We start from the raw sequence: 19,125 nt of genomic DNA, 5'->3' as shown, positions 1-19,125 counted from the left end.
TGCTTATGCACCGACGCACATGTTACGTGCGTGTATAATATTTTTTTATAATTTATTTGATTTATATTTAAATGAGAATCAAAATATAATTATAAGAAATAAAGAAGGACTATACTGTAATTTTGATATATAAATTAAAAAATAAAAGAATAAAAAAATGATGTCAGTAAAAATTGAACTTATAACCTAAACCCAAAAAAACAATGACTCTATCCGCCGAACTACATATAACTTGCATTAAAATTTTGACATTTTATTAATATATATAATTATTAAAACAGATAATGACACCAAAATTAGTTACTCCAGGTGTCTCAATCTTAATAAAATAGTATGTATGTATATATGTATATATATATATATATATACACTGTTTTTAGTAATATAATATATAATAATTTGATTTATCGATATAAGAAAAGGTTCGGGGAGGAAAGAAAGCAACGGCTCGGCATGGATTCTTCCAAACTGGAGATCGCAGCCCAACTTGCTTACTTCTCTATCGACACGATGTGGGGGGCAACACATGTTTCCGAATTACATTTGTACCCCTCCAAATCAACGGTTGCTATGTTCCTCTCCGCACGTTTTGCATACGGTACTTACGATAGCCTGTGACAGTTGGCAAATTAATTTACTAATATCACAATAACGACAACAACGTTATAATTATTTACGAGTGGTCGTATGTATCACGTGTCATGTTATGGTCCGTATTAAAAAATAAAAATATATAATAATTTTAAAATGAAAGTTGTCAATTTTGAAATAAAATTTTTAAAGAGAAAATACGTTGAAAAAAGAAATATAGAACATAAAGTTTAGTGTGTGTGTCTATATATATACATATACATATACATATACATAGGATTTGATATGCTGCACACCTATATTAGTACCGATGAGGTGTTGCTCACTCATTGGATACATAATTTTTCTATATTTCATCGCATCCAATGGGTGAGTGACACCTCATATATATATATATATGGATTTGATATGCTGCACACCTATATTAGTACCGATGAGGTGTTGCTCACTCATTGGATACATAATTTTTCTATATTTCATCGCATCCAAAGGGTGAGTGACACCTCATCGGTACTCACATAGATGTGCACAGTAGGTGTACAGCGTATCAAAATTATATATATATATATATAATATATATATATATATATATGTGTGTGTGTGTGTGTGTGTGTGTGTGTGAAATGAGTCCAAGTCTTGGAATATGAACCACGTGAATTATTTGACGCCATTTTGGAAATGCATTAAATGTCTTACAAAATTTTATATAAAAATGTTATCCTTTTCCATTAACCCATACTGTTGAAAAGCAATAACAAATACATACAGAAATAGAGTTTGGTAGAAGCTACTTACCTATATGGGGTAGTGTTCTCGTTATGTGTCGAGTGATGTCTTTTATTTACATGTTATGATTGAATGAATGATCATAATTTATTTATTTAATATATGTTTGTTACTATCGAAAATCATAAAAAATTAAGTTAAAATACTGAAAAACGCTGACGGAAATTATTGACGCAATTACTCGATCTTACAGAAAATACATGAGATTACCGGAGACAATGTATCAAGCTTGTATCTAGTAAGGAGTTGACATCTCTTCTCAAAACGCATTTGAATCTACTAAACGCCATGGATTTTCAATGCGAAGGAATATGTCGAAGTGAAATTTGAGTTAGCTAAGATTCTCCAATTGAAGAATTTATCCTCACAAAATATCTTTTGATATCATATTATAAGTGAGCGAAATAATAAAGTTGAAAATTTGTTGTTTTGAAAGAACGAAACTCCCCCTGTCAATTTTATGCTGAAATATTTACGTGAACATTGAATCAAAAAATAATAATATGTCACTGAAAGAAAAATTAATCTTGGTTTCCAAGATATAATTTAGTCATTGAAATAAATTTTTTCTTAAATTTAATTTCTTTATTGATAAGATTGTGTAAAATATTGAATTAAGGGTTTTGATTTTTCTAGATATGATATTTATGATAAGGATTTTATGATATGATATTATTGATTTAAAAAGAGTTTATTTTTAATAAAATTATTGATTTCCATACATTATAGATTTCTTTTTAAAGATAAACTTAGGACATGAGGAAATTATAAATAAGATAATCAAGTTAAGGAAATAGATTCTTCGATTATTATCTTCGACTTTTGACCTTTGTTGTTTTTTTTTACTGAAGTTTGGACATTCGGTGGCTGCTTACGTTTGCACTCTTGCACGTCGTGGTTTTCAGAGAAAAATAATTCTCAAGGACGTCGCTGTTTTGAATATAGATGTTTCACGTGTTGTCCTGATTGTTGGAGACATCTGCAGACAACACATGTGGGATTGTTGGCTGAAGATCACATTTTGTTACTTTAATTTTTGGCACTGTGTTTTTGCTTTCTTGAATAAGTTTTATTCTGATTGTTTGTTTTAGAAAGTAATTTATTTTCTCAATTTATTGAGAAAATTGGTTTTTGATTAAATCAATATTGTAGATTTTTATAAACTGAAATTGATTTTTTAGTGATTATTTTGACCCGAGACACCGCGCAAGTGTTTATACTTGTGCACAATTAATCCTGAGTTATTTTGGTTTAAGTTATTTAGTTGTGTGTCATATTATTCCGCTGCGTTTTGTCACTTGATGTTATAACATTTGAGACAATATTTAAATCTGATATGCACAACTTTTTACATCTTTTATACACTTTATGTTAAACAAAATATACCCAACATCTACTGTCTCTAACCGAATCAACCATGATGTTACCTTTATGAAATGATAACAAGAATCTAAGCTATAGTTTGGTACATTTGATAAGAGAGTAATTGATAAATAATTCTCCTTATCCCACGTTTCGTATCTTTTTAGAAAGCCCATGATATTGTGATAAATAATTTTATACAAGGATAAAATATCTCTTGTATGAGATGTGATAATTTTAATTTAATGATAAAAACACCACAAATGACTTAATTACCTTCAATATATAAAAATCCTAAACCTATCAAATATTTTTATTTATTTTTATATATTATCATAATAATGGTGTTTTGAACTCGAAATAATTATATAAATGATTTTTATAAATATTTATAGTTTCCTCTTGTAAAAAGCCCATGCCTTTCGACCTCAATATAAAATTAAAATCAAATAAAAATTTTTATTTATTTTTATATATTATATAATATGATAATTATATAAATGATTTTTATAAATCTCAATAAAATTATTAGTATTACTCGATTAACCTTAAAAATTGATATTTAACTTGATTCACAAAATCAATGACTCAATTATCATATTTATATAATATATAAAATTAGGTAAAAATAAATAAATCATACCAGCATTGTCGGTACATGAATAAATAAGAAATATGAACTCAAGCAACAACTTTGAAATTATAAAATTTATTATGATAAAGTTAATTTTGTCATTACAATCTAATATATAAATTTAACCACTCTTATTAAAATCATACCAAACATTAAATATAATATCATACATCTTATTTATCCTTAACTTATCCTTATATTATATATCACATGTTTATCCTATCATGTGTACCAAACTATGCATAACAGTATACGACAAGAATCCCAATGTGTTCGTCCTTTTTTAACAACGGTTAGGAAACCATTAAATCCATCTCATCTGTAGGCATAAAAGGAAAATAACTAATTTTGTTGACAAAGCTTCATATGCTTCATAAAATAGCTAGCACCTCAGCAAACACCAATGTAAATCAAATGTAATCGGGAAATATTTAAAAAATAACTTTGATCAAACTTAAATTTGACAAACAACTCTCTCCAAATATATTGAGTATTTTCAAATGCACTCGAGAGAATTAACACACTTCCCACATAGTCAATGGCCAAATCATGCAAGTCTTTATTTGATGATTAATTTTTGCAACAACATGGGGGTACATAAAACAAATAGCATGGAGACAAAATTAACTATGGCTTTGCAGTAGTTTTCAAAGAAATGCTTAAAGATGTCTGAAAGTGTTGCAATGATATACACAGTGGGAGACTTTTTCAAAAGAAAAATTTATAGTTTTAATATATAAGTAGATTTTATGAGCTAGATATCGAGAAAAGTATCCAGATTGAGTTGGCTCGATGTCTAAGCAACAAGGCTAAGGCTCTTTCCTAGGATAATATCATCTGTTGAGAAATCTGCTGTTTTCCTGAATGTCCCCCTACCAAAATCCAGGTTGTAGGAATCTGTAAGACCTTCAACTAGATTGAATTCCGGTACAAATCCCAGCACACTCTTCGCCTTTTCAACCGACGCAAAGAAATGCTGCATTAACATTATGATGAAACCAAGATTTTAAGTATGCTTCAAATCAATAAATGTTTAAGATTATTAGTATGATCAGAATACCTGGTCGCGGAATGGAAAAGCTTTCTTTTTACCAAAATCAAACCCCTTGGGGTTGTAGTGAATAATCTCAGGTTCTGGGAATCCACCAGCCTGTTTCCAGAAATGCATGGAAATCAAATTTCTTGATATAGTCATGATCTATTTTGATATGAAGAATTTTACCTTGGCGCATGCTCTTGCTAATCCATCGAAAGTAACGTATTTTTCTCCAGAGATGTTGAAAACCTCTTCACTTGCTTTTTCATTGCCAAGAACTCGAAGAAAAGCAACAGCAAGATCCTGGAAGTAATTGTCGAGAGACATAAATACTCATTTTTGGAACGATTTATCTTCGCTCTTTTTTTTGGGGTCAAATTTGATGTGATTTTTGCTAACCTTCACATGGCCAAGTTGTGTGACCTGCATTCCTGAATTGGGAATTGGTATTGGCCTACCAGCTTTCAATCGATGGAAGAACCACTCTTCAACTGGATTATAGTTCAACGGTCCATAAATGTAGACTGGCCTGATAGAAGTCCAATTTACGCCCCGCGACTTTAATAAGCTCTCCGTCTCTAGCTTGCCCTTGTGTCTGCTCTTTGGATCAACTGCATCAGTCTTCAATTATAAAATCAAGAACAGATGATTCAGAACAGATACATAGAAAAGAGATAATGACGTGCAGACAAACGATGCTTGTCAAGGAAATTTTCCACTAAATTCCCCATTTCACAATATTTTCAAGAATTATATGCCTAGCAAACAGTAGTAAACTCAATTATTTCTAAGTTTCCAACCGGAAAAACATCCCAGTTTCATGTTACAGTTTTGTGTAGGGCTCTTGCTCGTGGATACTTGAACTAACTCCAAGATTTATATGATATATATTAATGCTGACCTCAAAATGTGGTAGATAATCGGTTTTGAGGTACACTCCGGCTGAAGAGCAGTAAATGTACCTAGGAATGAGTCGAACCAGAAAAGTAATCATATAAGAGTGATACATACTATGACAAAACCACAAAAATAAAACATAAAAGTAAAGCTGGTGTAAAGATTTACTGTTCGAGGTTTGGTAAAGCGTCTAAAATTGGTTCCACTTCATTTGCTTCACGACCTGAGAAAGCGAAGGAACAATTTTTCCCGGTAAATCATTTTTCTATAGCATCCGATCATGAACTTAAAAAGAAGGCACTTCAACCAAAAACAAAAAAAAAAAAAAAAACTTGCTATATGGGATATAAAGGACACATTCAAAGATCTCATGCACACCATTGATATCATATACAACATCAAATCCTTCCGCCGAAAGGCTGCTCTTTACGAATTCAAAGTCCATTCTGTCTCCCTTCAAGTGCAAGATCTACAAAAGGAAAACTTTTGAGAGCTCCTCCTATATCCCACACTCGTGTATCATCAAGTGTCGTACAGAACAAAACATACCTCGGATGCAAAATCGTTAAAGTCCGCGTCTGATTCACCCGGTAATTGCGAGGCAATGGGTGCTTTTCCTCTGGTGAATAGAGTAACCTGCAATAGATACAAGTGCATGTAAATCTTTTTGGAGACAAATTTTGAGCAAAACAGACTCAAATTATGGACATAACATGAATGGGAATTAAAAACAAGACTTGGGAAAGTGTTTGATTAAACCTGGTGGCCCTCTTGGACAAGGAGCCTGGACAAAAAAATACCAATGAATCTGGTGCCTCCCATTATAAGAATTTTCTTGGCACTTGATGCGGTAACGCACAATGCTCCTTTGGACTGCCATTGTTTCTTCTTATACTGCAAATATGTCTGAATATTTTATCTTCTTAACATTAAATAACAACCATTTCCCAACATTCCACATAGATTTTGCGAGCTCGTAATCAAAATTCTAAAATATACAATAATTTTTCCCCAAAACACTCTTGTTTTTTTTTTTTTAAATAAATAAAATAGAAATTCAAATACGAAATGTAAATTTACCTGATGCCCAACACTCCCGAACCTTGAAGTTGAGCATTGCCCCAGCTGAATCAACAAACAAGCAAATTAACTCAGATAATTAAAAAAAAAAAAACCAAAGAAACATATGTAATGAACAGAAAATATCTGTATAAAAATGGGACAACAATATTATCATTGTGATATTAGAATACATTCTTACAGATTTTGAAAGTGAACATAAATCTGGCTTGGCTTTTTGTGTAGAATAAATTTGAGAGCAGGGTCTGAGAAGTGTGAACATGGCCATGTTCCAATAACGAAGAGAGGAATGGTGAAAGGCCGTTGGATTGCCATTCTTCCCTTTTGCTGTGTTTTGGATTGGATAAGACAAGTCTTTGTATCCACACTTCCCTTTAATTAAGATTTTATAGTATACATGAACATGTTAAATTATGTAATTAAACTATTTGATTCATAAATATTAAATTCAACCAATTATTTTTATTTATTTTCAAATAAAAACTAAATATTAATATGACATTTATTATTGACATGGATGATATTATAAAATTCCATTGTTATATTTATTTATAATAAATTATACTAGACAAATCATACTGAAAGTAGAAATATCCTCCTAACAGACAAGCTTGTCACACAAAGTTTGTCCAGATTAGTTAGAAGATCACTGTGATTGTCCATGAGTTTATCTAATGTACAATAGAGGATTCGGGTTCTCATATAAAAAAATAAAAACTTTCTTAAGGATCATATCACGATTAAAGTTTTTTTTATATGCTTGCACTATATTTAATAGTTAAAATGTCACCAAATTCATTTTGATGAAAATGTTCAGACTTATATTACAGAACCAACTGAAATAATACAGATGACATTTATTTTTTTGTTGAAAATATCAATCAACTATAAATCTAGAATGTGTATGGAATGAGCGAATAGTTTTGTATCAGTAGACTGATTGAACAAATTACAACAATACAAATTATAAGTGAACACCAAAACAGAAAAGACCACTCTTCACGTATGCAGATGACCCTTTCATTGTGCCTATTGCAAAGTTATGGCAACCTCACAACCAATGCATATACATAATCACCCTCACACAGACACTATCACCGGTAATTCACGTGGTTTCAGGTAAACTTTGAGCCCATTCTTCATGAATAAAGTTAAAGACATCTTCTGCTCGACCCGGTGGCCCGGAACTAATGACAGCCGGTACCGGAGGAGAACGGCTGATGCCACAGACTTCATCTGGAGATAAGCCAACTCCTTCCCTAAACAAGTCCTAGGTCCACCATTAAATGCCACAAACTTGTAGTTATCCTTGGCCGGTTCGAAATGGTCACCGTTCTCTGATAGCCACCTCTCCGGTTTAAACTCCATGCAATCGTCACCCCAAATATTCTTCATCCTCCCCATGGAGTATATTGAATATGTCACCGTTGAACCAGCAGGTAACTCCGTCCCATCGGGTAAAATGTCATCCGAGACAACGTATTTGAAGTCTTCAGGCACGGAAGGGTACAAACGGAGAGTCTCGGCTAGTGCTGCCTTTAGGTAAACTAGTTGGTCTGCTTCATCAAATGTCAGCGGGTCTTCAATCCATTTCTGGGTGTCTTTGCCTCTGGTTTTTTGGAGAACATTCAAGATTTCCTTTATGATCTTTTCTTCGACGTGGGGTGTGTTCATTACGAGCCAGAAGAACCAACTTAGAGCCACCGAGGATGTGTCGCGGCCCGCAAGAACAAAGTTTAAGGCTATCCGTTTGAGTATTGAGTTTGAGAAGAGGCTACCATCGATATCTCTCTTCTTCATGAAACGGGACAAAAGATCATCTGATGGATTTTGTTTCCGTGCGTCAAGTGCTTCTGTCATGTAATTTTCCACAATATTTAGGCTTCTCCTCAACCTCTTTTCAGATCCCACATCAAGAAGTTTCTTCAATCTCCATAGAAAACCAGGGTAGAGTAGCCTCTGCAGAGTTGCTTCGGTCGCAGAATCAAACGCAATTGCAAATGGATTCTCAGGCATTTCAATTGACAACGTTTCAGGGTCCTTCCCAAAAGTAAGCCCACATATATTATCAAACGTTAAACGAAGCAACAAATCTTGTAAATCCACTGGTGTGTGATTTTTAGCGGCTTTCTCCAAGATAACCCAAAAACGTGTTCGTATTGTTCGGTTCACCCAGCGAGCCATCGCTTGGCGAAGAGTCCTTGTAGTAAACTCAAGAGCGGCAGTTTTTCGCTGCAGCAGCCACGTGTCACCATCACTGTTGAATATCCCTTGTCCCAAAAGATCATGAAAGGCGGTTTGCCAAGTAGGGCCTTTCGGATAGTTATAGAACCGGGTCCGAAGAATGTGTTCTATGTTCTTCGGGTGACATGTGACTGTGTAGAACCCTTGTTTCCTAGCCAAGAACGGGATGGCTATGGTGCATGTTTGATACGTGGCGGCGCTGCCTGTAGAAAGGAGGTTTCCAGCTATCCAGTCGTGGATTCGACTCCGATTGATGAATAGATGCGGAAGGCTACCGACAACTGGCCACGCCTTCGGGCCGGTGAGTTTTCTTGCTAGCGGCCAAAACCATAAGCCATAAGCTGATATCACCGCTGCAAAGCAGAAGAAAAGTAATAGAGTGTCCATGTTCTTCTAGTGAATGCGATAGGTGAGGTTGATACTCGGTTACTATATATATCTGATGTCAATAGAGAATTAGGAGAGAGTTGTTGGGAAATTTTTATAGGAAAAAGAAGAAGTTGGTTTGATAGTGAACTATTTTTTTTTTGCTTTCGAAAATTCATAAGAAAGGGAAAGACATGCAACACTTTTTCTTTTTCTCATTTATTTAGAGTTTATACATCGTGAAAGATACTTTCTATTTATTGGGGGCAAAAAATTATGTGAGACGGTCTCACGGGTCGTATTTTGTGAGACAGATATCTTATCTGAGTTATCCATGAAAAGTATTACTTTTTATATTTAGAGCATTACTTTTTATTGTGAATATCAATAGGGTTGACCCGTCTCACAGATAAATATTCGTGAGACCGTCTCACGAGAGACCTACTCTTTATTGAGTATATCAGTGTCACATTTTTTATCGATATATATTAATCGGGATCAAGATTTAGCGGAATATGATTAATATTCCCTCCATTTCCCTTCGAATAAATCTGCAGTTCAATCGACAGAAATATTATGAGAACATAGGCGAACGTCATAGATTAATCGGCATTGTTTTTTGTCTACACTTATGCTGACATCGTATAGATTGGCATTTGCTTGAGAAATGGGCAATTCCTTCTATTTCCTATACATTGGGACAAAGTGTAGTTAGTTGGAAGCAGTTAATTCCAGTTGAGAAATTATGTTTTTGTCACAGAAATATTAACTCAAACCAAATGTCGTAAATTTGAAGGCTGAAGAAACTTCATCACACGAATTTGACTCCACACTAATCTTAACCATCAAATTAAGACAAAGTTTAGAAACCAAACCATTACTAACTCAAGCACCTACAAAGTAGACATAAACCCATGTAAATGAGAGGATTCAGTAGAACCAATCAAAATTATATACAAGAACCAAACTAATTTAGTGAAGCAAATTTTTAAAAATTCCAAACCAAGGTATAAAAAAATTAAAAATGTACCTCTCGAGTTCACTCGATTTAGTTTTGAAAAAGAACGAAAAAATCAAACCGATGAAACCGATTTTTTTAAAATAAGAAATCGATTTTTAACTACATTTCTCTTTTTTTATGTGAAAACATGAGGTAAGGCAAAAAATAAAAAGGGGGAAAGGTGATGAATGCAAAGGGAAATGAGTGTTGCCCATAAATTTCTCTATCTGCTGGTTGCTGTCGCCTGCCAAAAAAGGTGGAAAGGAAACTGGAGAGCTGTGTAAAACATTCCCTTAAATACAGGATCAACTGAACTCGTGCCAAAAACGTAGACAAATATAGAAAGCATATAAAATAATTAACATTTCTTTGGAGGGAGCTGAAAATTTAGAATTTCACTATTCCATCTGCTCCAGAAAAATCATATCATATTTTATCTTCTATTAATGTTTTTCTTTTTCTTTCTTTTTTGGTGAATCTTGATTTCTACATCAGGATCATGAAGCCGTGTAGATAAGAAATAGCTTACAAAGTTAGTAAACACTTTCGTAAATAAATATGGGTGTCGATGCATTTGATGTTCAAGTTTATCTAGGGAAGCTATTAAGATTTTCATCAAGAATTTGTGTTGCATTCTTGATAGAATATCCATTTATTTCATTTCCTTTGCTATGCTTATTTCTCCTGTACATGTCATTTCCGTCGGTTTTCTGGTTTTTGCTGTATAGTTTCCCCATTCTTGTCTCTACAGCCATCATTCTCAGAATCTTTTTCAGTATTGAAAATGGAAATAAAAACAAAGAGGATGAGCCTGGTAATACAAGCTCTGCAGAGATCAAAAGATCTTTAAAACATGCCCGATCTGTGAGACGAAGACGGGCTCAACATATCAACGTGGAAGAGAATAATGATAGTCATGAATGCAACATGGAAGAGAAAAACGCGGTTTTCTCAACGAGTTTCAATCATGATATGGTTGACAAAAATGCACTGATTGAAGAAAGCCCAATAGAGATTCGAGAGATTGAGATGGATTCTTCATTTACGAAGGGCATCACAGGTGAAGGGCCTAAAAGATTTACACGTTTAGGGAGTTTGGAAGATGAAGGTCAAGAAGAGAATAGGATATGGAATATTGGTGATCAGAAAAGTGTAATTGATGTTGGCATTGAAAGAACGAAGCGACTAGAGAGCATGATTGCAAGGCGTAGGGCGCGAAAACTGCTGTCTCTTCAAGTTAGGAGAACGCTGATGAACATGGATAGAAATGATCATGCAACTGCAAATCTTTCTTCCCTTGTTATTCCCAAACACGATGATACCTCCATATTTTCTAGTAATGGTAGTGGTCAGATTTCTCCAGTACCTGGTTCGGCACCATCTGTTATGATACCAATGCGCAACCCCTTCGATCTTCCATACGATCCACAGGAGGAAAAACCGGACCTCTCAGGTGACAGCTTCCAGCAAGAGTTCATGCCTGCTAACCAAAACGATGTGATGTTTTGCAGGCATGAGAGCTTCAGCTTAGGGGCTTTCTTGCCTTCAAAAAAGAAACAGAATAGACTAGAAGGAACATCGTCATTCCAGGATTTTGGTTTCAGGCAAAAGAGTTGTTCAAAAGAGTATCAGGTCTCCAACCTGGGAAACCCTTTTTGCAACCAAGAATCTTGCACATGTATGTCTTGATTTATGTTTCCTTATTATGATGCTGATGTTTTCGACAGCTAACAGGACATCCTATGCTATACGGTTTGAGACAAACTGCGTGAACTAGTTATGTAACCATGTCATGTAATTTTCTGACAATATGGTTAATTACTCTTGTAAAGCAAGGATAGATACAAGATAGATGCTGGTAGAGTCTATTGTGTAGAGTTTTACTTGCGCAGTCTGTAGGCCAACAGCATTACATGATTAGCTAGCTTACTTGGTGCATCTCAATCCATGCATGTGCAACAACAATCATCCATGATATTCCCTCTTGTATTTTCACTTCATTTTAATGGTTTCTTTCTTACAGAAATAAATTAATCTGATAACAGGTAATGAAACTAACAAGACAAAAGAAACAGAGTCAGAATCACCTCAAGTGATCGAACCTGAGTCGATATCTAATAATGCAGATGATCACATCAAAGAGGTCATTCAAGTATACGAGAATGGTGATCATCCCCAAGAAGATATTGACAGAGCACATGAAGGATCGATACGAAATGACAATTCAAGCACCATGCCGAGTTCATCATCTTCATCACAAGAGAATGAGCCATACTTTAAAATAGATAAAGGAGCAATATTAAAATCTCTTTCTTCTATGGCTCGAAGAAACAATGATATAGAAGCAAAGGAGAACACTGACCGGATAGGAGACCATCTGAATTATGGAGCTTATATTTCTGATAAGAGTAGCTTGGACGATCACTTTTATTACGCAGGTAAGATTGTGCCACATCACACTCCTTCCTTCTCTATTGCTTCGGATATGCAGGTCGAAGTGTCAGAAATTAGTTCTCCTCCTCTAACAATCAACGAGAACATCTCATCCCAAGGTGAGGATGTTTCAACATATGATGTTGACATGGATAAAGAGATAACTGGATGCGGCCACGACTTTTGGGAAGGTTCATCCTACCTGTCAGGAGTGGAGGGTGAATTATTATCAAGAGAAGTAAATGATGACAGTGAACAAGACATTACAGAAATTGAAATTTCAAGAATTCACGAGTATGAGAATAGTCTTGTGACTGAATCCATGATAGATCACGGGGAAATGATGAATATTTCTGCACCACCTGAGACCGGAGAGATTCTCGAAGAAATCCACAGTAATGAAGGTGGGCAACGGTTTGCTGAAGTTAGCATTTTTCAGGTTACCATGGATTCTAATGATCCTCAAACATTAAATTTGACGGAAAATCTTGGGGTGCAACAAATTCCTGAAATCCCAAGCTCATTGTCTCCCAACTCTGTATTACAACCAACATTTTCATTGGATCAGAGTATTTTGTCAATTGTTGATCAAGACATTGAGGAGATTCAGCAATCCGTCACGCATAATGGAGAATTATTGAGTCCAGTTACCTCCAGAAACTCAACACCTATGACAGAGCACTCAGTGGCTCTTCCACAAGCTGGTGCAGATATCGAAATTTCACAGGTTTGTAATTGAAAAAAAATAACTTCTCCTGACACTAATATATTGATCATCTTGCATAACTACTTTTTCAGGCTATAACTTTCAAAAAAACCATCAAAAAAAGAGTGAAATTTTTTAATGACATGAGATACAATGATACCCTACCCTTTTCTCTGCTTGTGAAGACATGGTTGCTTTTTTTCCATCATATTCTCTTATCGTGTGTACAAACTCTGAAACTAAAAGAACAAGAATGTAATGATTAAATCAATTAATGACTTCTACATAGCAGGAATCATCTGAAGCTTCTGGAATGTCTACCGTGGAAGGTGAGGACACTGCGTCGGTCGATAATCAAGAAACTCTTGAATTAAATGGCCTAAACTCTAATGGGGTTGAAAGTGGTAGCTCACAGATGTTGGGGAGTGATGAACTTGCAGAGTTGTTGCAGCCAGAGGAAACTGGACTCATATCTCTCAACAAGAACGCCGAAGTCTCGCGGAAAAGTATTGAAGCACGACATATAAATTATGTCAACAGCCCAAATCCATCACTATCTACTGAAGAGGTATTTGTTTAAGGTCATTACAGATTCCATTACTTTGTACTTTTGATAAAAAAAAATAAAATAAAATTTAATTACATCAGTATCTCTTACTTCATGCATGCATGTGGTAATGCAACCAGGAATTGACAGAGGATCAAGAAAATGTTACAAAAGAAGTTGTTACACACGGTGATAGTAATGATTCAAGAAGCTATGAAGATCAGAGAGAAAACCCAGGTTCAGAAAACAGTATCAGAGAGGAGCACCATTCCAATAATTTCATGAATCATATATGATACACAGGCACTACAATTTAAACTGCTTTGACAAGACAAAAAACGGGCATCGAAATTTTAATGCAGATGAAATCCTAATTGCCGAATCAGATAGATATTGGATAACGAAAACATGGAATACGGACCATAAGAAGATCAGCATGACAGGAAAGCCAAGAGGCATAAAAATTCACATGAACTGACATCATGAGGCAATGAAGACATATTAGACTCACCGTGGCAAGATTTTGCGATGTTTGTGTAAGAACCAAGAAGTTATCCGTTCAAGCAGCCGACATGACTCCGAGTTCAGCTAAAGTTCCCTTGTCTCAAGTTCAACATCTTCCTGTTTATTATTACAACAATAGGGTGTCGTCTCTCTTCCCTCCAAGGGGAGAGGTTCATGTCATTTAATCCAAGTGATGATGGCTATTCAACTTCTGCTATAAATGCACATTTGAAACTAGACGTATTTTAGAGGTCAAAAAATATAGCTCTTGTATTTCTTACTTATATATATTAGTAACATATTATAGAAAACTATATAATATAAATATTCAAATATATGAAGTCAAAAGGAAAAAATATAATTTGGAACATGATTTTTTCTCATTTAATCCCTAATATATTAATTATTAATTTAATTAGTACTTTACTCTAATTAAATGTGAGACGCATAAAATGTTGAAAGCAAATTATTCTGGTTAACAAAGACGATCAAGATATAGCATTCAAATTGTTGTACAAATTAAAAAAAAAAAATTAATTCTTAAGACACCACCATTCTTGATCGGTAAGGTTGATCTTTATATATAGGAGCTTAGATATGATATTTTAAATGATTTAGAATCAGAATGTTGCCTAAGAATTGAAGGAACCAATTGGACGACCGAAAGCAAAATGCATGAGGTTGTAATTAAATTGAAGGGGTTGACAGAATTTGGAATAAAGTTCTTTCGGGTGCAACTTGCTCCTTTCCATAAGAAAGAATATACTACACTTCATTTGAAAAAGCAATTGCTTTACTCAACTTGTTGAATATATGTACACACTTGCATGCAAAATTCCATAATCTATTATTGTGTTCATAAGTTATAAGTTGTATTTCATATATGCCGAATCAGTATGTTTTTTTTCTAGTTTCTATAAAAATTTGAAGTCTTTTTTGTTTTTATTTGAATAAAAGATGCACGTTCGCTCAACAAGAGTTACACATATGCTGATGTTGGTCAGTTGCACGTTTCTTTAATTTTTGCCACTTTTTCGAAAAAGTGCTTGGAGTAGATACCACTAGGCTTGGTCTTCTGAAAATTTCCATCCATTTTCTTTTCAAAAAACAGAGAAAAAAATTCTCTTTTCAAAAAAGAAAAAATTGTAAGTGGCTCCAATGAGCAGCATGAATGTTAGTGAGCTAGTCGCTGGTCTAAAAGACAAGTATCAGAAACAATCGTTTATATGAAAGTATATCCATTTTAAGGTAAACCAATATCTTGAGTGAATCTTGATACAAGAAAATCTTGAGTGAATCTAATATTGCTTCATAATTTTAGGGATGAGAGGTGAAGCAGAGTAATGAAACAAGAAGAAATTTGTTCCAATAGAGGCACAAGAATATAGCCAAACACACAACTTTTAAGACAATTCCTATGATGATAGCTGCTATTCTGTGGAAAACAAGGATATTTCTCATTGACATGTCCCCAGTCCATTTCAATTTTGGCTTTCTGGATTCTGCAATTTAAACTCAATACCAACACTTTGCAGATACCTCAGATGCCAAACAATATATTCACAAAATAAGATTAAGAGAACCACAAACAAGCTAGACCTTGAGCTAAATTTAACATGGTGTCGATCTTCAAGATAAAGTCGTATTTGTTTTTAATCTTTTAGCTTCCAAGGTTTCGAGTATTAGGATAATGAAGCCCAGATTGCATCTGAAATATCAAATTTTGAGATCCCAAATACGATTCATATGCTGCACTTCTTGATAGGTTCTGGCCCAGAGCTTTAAGTCCATAAGAACCAGCAGCATAAGGGCGGATACCGCCTGGGTTAAAGCCAACGATTGTGTCACGATTCGTCTGATTCCACTGGAAGGGAAGCTCGTGAATAGGAGAGGCCGAATTTGGCTGCTCTGGTGAAGGTGGTTTTTTATTATCTGGTGGAGGCGTTTGATTGTCACAGAGGTTTACTATTGTTATGTCATGAATGCTCGCTCTTCTTTTATCTTTTCCACCGGAAAGTTGCCTGATGAAGTACTTCTGAGCATGGCTGGCGACCTGAGTTGGTGTTCGAGTAATCACGAAATTTCGAGATATGTTTCTCCAGTCTCCCTTTCCATATTTCTTCAGCCCCATCAAGAACAACCTGTTAGCAATCAACCAAAACTTTCATCAAAGAAACTCCACAATGAATGCGTGAAGTCAGACAGCAAGATATGCTCAGTAACATAACAAAGATAGGATTCAGCACGGCCTTAATTTATATATAATATATAAATTAAAAAGTAAATTTGATCTTCCAAATATTCCACTTCCAGGAACCATCTCCTTTTTCACCAAGACTTTATTTCTCTGGATGTCAAATTTTTTAAATTCTCAGAAATTATACAATTCGTATTTCATCCTTGAAATTGACTATTTCACAAGTGGAATACTTATATACGATCTTTCGAAACTAATGGCTTTCACAGTACTTATCAGAAACGTGGAAGAATGTAATATAGAAGCACTGGACAATCAAGAAAATGTAAAACTCGGAAAGTGTGTAGAAAACTAACTTGTGCTCTTCTTCAGTCCATGGGACACCCTTTTTCCGCTCTTGATCGGAAGAGCGAACCAAAGAACCCGATTTTCTTCCCCCGGAAACGTGACAAGATTGCTTAAATCCATCATAAACATGGCTACCACCCCATTCAAGTGTAAAAGGCAATGATGTAGTATAACCAGGAACTGGGATCAACCCCGCCTCTATACTACTAACATCATCTTCCAATTCTTTGTATTGCCTTATCACATCTCCAACGGTTTTTCCTGGAACCATTTCAGCCACTCTTTGCCATCGATCGGGTGTATTTTCATCGAATATAGCAAGTGCATTCTCAAAGGCCTTGTTCTCCTCTGGAGTCCAACCTGTGGCCCTGCTCTCACCGAGAAACCAGCTAGAGTTTGAAAAGCATGAACTTGGTGACAAAATCTCCATATCCCACTTCATGAAACTTCAGTTACAGTCGGAAAATTCACAGAACTGTGTGTTCTAAAGCATCGGTTGAAAAGGGTCGTCTTGAAATTTGATGACACCGAGAGAGGAAGGAAAACGAAGAGTGGTGGAAGCTTCACAAGTCACTACTGCAACACAAGGGTTAAATCAAGAAGCATTTGTTTGGAGGAATCAGAATAGCTTTTTTATCAACAGCCACCTCCCCCTTTAAGAATATTAAAAAGACCCCACTTATTCAAAATCAACCAAAATCTAAAGATTAAACAAATATGCAATTAAAACAATGTAAAATCTATCTCTCAACTCACTTAACCAAGATCTGAACCCACGCAGCTCACAGACCAACTTAAAAGGTAAAACACTGGCTTAAATCAAGAAACCTTGTCCTGATTTGGAAACCAAGAAAGTCTGAAAAAAGAAGAGACAGTTGATGAATAAACACGAGTGAACAAAGACAGCCAGAAAAGCTGAAAGATGGACACTCCAACTCCCAATTCCGAGAGCAGCCTGGGGTTCTGTGAAGTGGGAAAAAGGCCTTTACTTTGTTACTTTTTCTCGTCTGGGGTGTAAAAGCAAGAAAGATTATGACAATGGAAAGCTCAAAAAAGAGCAACTTAGCCAACAGTGTTCACGGAATGAATCTGAAATTTTACTTTGTCAAGAAACATTGAAAGAGAGAGGAGGGAGAGGCATTGAAGGCGGTGAAGTCTGATTGGATGGAATGGTGTTTATGGATACTACAACTTTTTCCTCATTATAATGTAACGCACTCTCTTCTTGTCTCCTTTTTTTTTTAAATTTAAAAAAAAAATCAAATCTTGCTCACTCTGCTCTTTCCTTCTTTCTTTCTTCCTTTTTTTATGCAGAAAATACTAGATTAGATGTATGTGCTGGATTTCCAGCTAGGTTATGGAGGTGGAGTGTGCTTCAGAAATGAATATCTTGTAATGAAATAAATTAGATTTTTATAATATTTCATATGTTGAAAAAATAATGAAGTTTAAATATCAAATTGTTAGTATAAATTTATACAATAAATATGGATATTATTATTATTATTATAAATTTATACAATAAATATGGATATTATTATTATTATTATATTCAAGATCATAATGTCTTTGAGTGGGTCTTATGTGAGACCGTCTCACACAAGTTTTTGTCAATCTCATTTGTGTCGTCAACAGGTGAATTACCATCCAATCGCATTGGTTGTAATAAACAAAGTCAACTAAACTAAGAATTGATTAATTTAATGTTAAGATTGACTAATCGTACATTAATCATTGAAGTTAAGTTTGGAACCTATATTATTGGTTTAATCTACCCTTTCTTAGACAACAACATAAGATATTTTCAAAATTAGACCATATTTTATATTTATGTTCAAATCTTACTTGAGTGGATAGTGCAGGTAATTTAGTTAGGGAATCCTCACACCTCTATTATATCTGGAAAACAATAATAACAAGAAACTCTATTTACTTCAACCTTTTTCATTTTAATATAATTAATAAAGTTAGTAATTATGAAATAAAGCATGTTTTAGCTTAGCAAAAGGTAATTACAATGAAACACAAAATTCCTTGCGAGATCATTATTTTTGTGAGAGATTTTAACTAGCTCCACTCATAAAAAGTATATTTTTTATGTCAATACGTATCACGAATATAAATATATTATATCGTCCCTAAAAAATGTAATGTGTCGAATAACTCAATTGGCATATTGTTGTGAATTTGGAATTATGTGAAGTCACAAATAAAGTCATATATGTGAAGTCACAAATAAAGTCATATACGATATTATGAATAGTGTTTCGATTCTAATTTTTTTTAAAATAAAAATATCAAATGATTGTGGTCCATTGTTTTTAAAAATGAAAAATAATTGTAGTCCACGATGTGGTGGTTGACGGTTGTGAATGCCAATTGGCCACATATTAT

General features: G+C 34.4%; 4 protein-coding genes across 5 annotated transcripts; 1 reads left to right on the top strand and 3 right to left on the bottom strand.

The window, feature by feature from the left end:
* Positions 1-3,888: 3,888 nt before the first annotated feature.
* Positions 3,889-6,731, bottom strand: LOC140956581 (chloroplast stem-loop binding protein of 41 kDa b, chloroplastic-like). The gene is made up of 11 exons (XM_073413385.1): positions 6,568-6,731; positions 6,387-6,431; positions 6,066-6,200; positions 5,856-5,942; positions 5,685-5,775; positions 5,475-5,529; positions 5,311-5,371; positions 4,809-5,030; positions 4,596-4,712; positions 4,434-4,523; positions 3,889-4,349 (listed from the first exon to the last, which is right to left on the bottom strand). Exons 1-11 carry the CDS (start codon positions 6,652-6,654, stop codon positions 4,170-4,172), a joined length of 1,170 nt encoding a protein of 389 aa, XP_073269486.1. The 5' UTR covers positions 6,655-6,731; the 3' UTR covers positions 3,889-4,169.
* Positions 6,732-7,265: 534 nt separating this feature from the next.
* On the bottom strand, positions 7,266-9,052 carry LOC140957769 (cytochrome P450 86A1-like). The gene has a single exon (XM_073415151.1). It carries the CDS (start codon positions 9,015-9,017, stop codon positions 7,467-7,469), a length of 1,551 nt encoding a protein of 516 aa, XP_073271252.1. The 5' UTR covers positions 9,018-9,052; the 3' UTR covers positions 7,266-7,466.
* Positions 9,053-10,322: 1,270 nt separating this feature from the next.
* Positions 10,323-14,195, top strand: LOC140957768 (uncharacterized). Its single transcript, XM_073415150.1, has 4 exons — positions 10,323-11,674; positions 12,042-13,156; positions 13,428-13,703; positions 13,823-14,195. The coding sequence occupies exons 1-4, from the start codon at positions 10,555-10,557 to the stop codon at positions 13,976-13,978; spliced, it is 2,667 nt and encodes an 888-aa protein (XP_073271251.1). The 5' UTR covers positions 10,323-10,554; the 3' UTR covers positions 13,979-14,195.
* Positions 14,196-15,571: 1,376 nt separating this feature from the next.
* Positions 15,572-17,965, bottom strand: LOC140957335 (transcription factor DIVARICATA-like). Of its 2 annotated transcripts, XM_073414539.1 has the most exons (3): positions 17,560-17,965; positions 16,740-17,307; positions 15,572-16,327 (listed from the first exon to the last, which is right to left on the bottom strand). In XM_073414539.1, exons 2-3 carry the CDS (start codon positions 17,171-17,173, stop codon positions 15,847-15,849), a joined length of 915 nt encoding a protein of 304 aa, XP_073270640.1. In that variant the 5' UTR covers positions 17,174-17,307; positions 17,560-17,965; the 3' UTR covers positions 15,572-15,846. The 2 variants fall into 2 exon arrangements, with proteins under 2 accessions (XP_073270640.1, XP_073270639.1); XM_073414538.1 differs by having other exon boundaries at positions 16,740-17,964.
* Positions 17,966-19,125: the final 1,160 nt, after the last annotated feature.

This window comes from Primulina huaijiensis, chromosome 14 (genome assembly GCF_012295235.1).
Source record: "Primulina huaijiensis isolate GDHJ02 chromosome 14, ASM1229523v2, whole genome shotgun sequence".
Classification (NCBI taxonomy): domain Eukaryota; kingdom Viridiplantae; phylum Streptophyta; class Magnoliopsida; order Lamiales; family Gesneriaceae; genus Primulina; species Primulina huaijiensis.
Note: the sequence above shows the minus strand (reverse complement) of the source record. Positions and strands in the feature narration are given on the sequence as shown.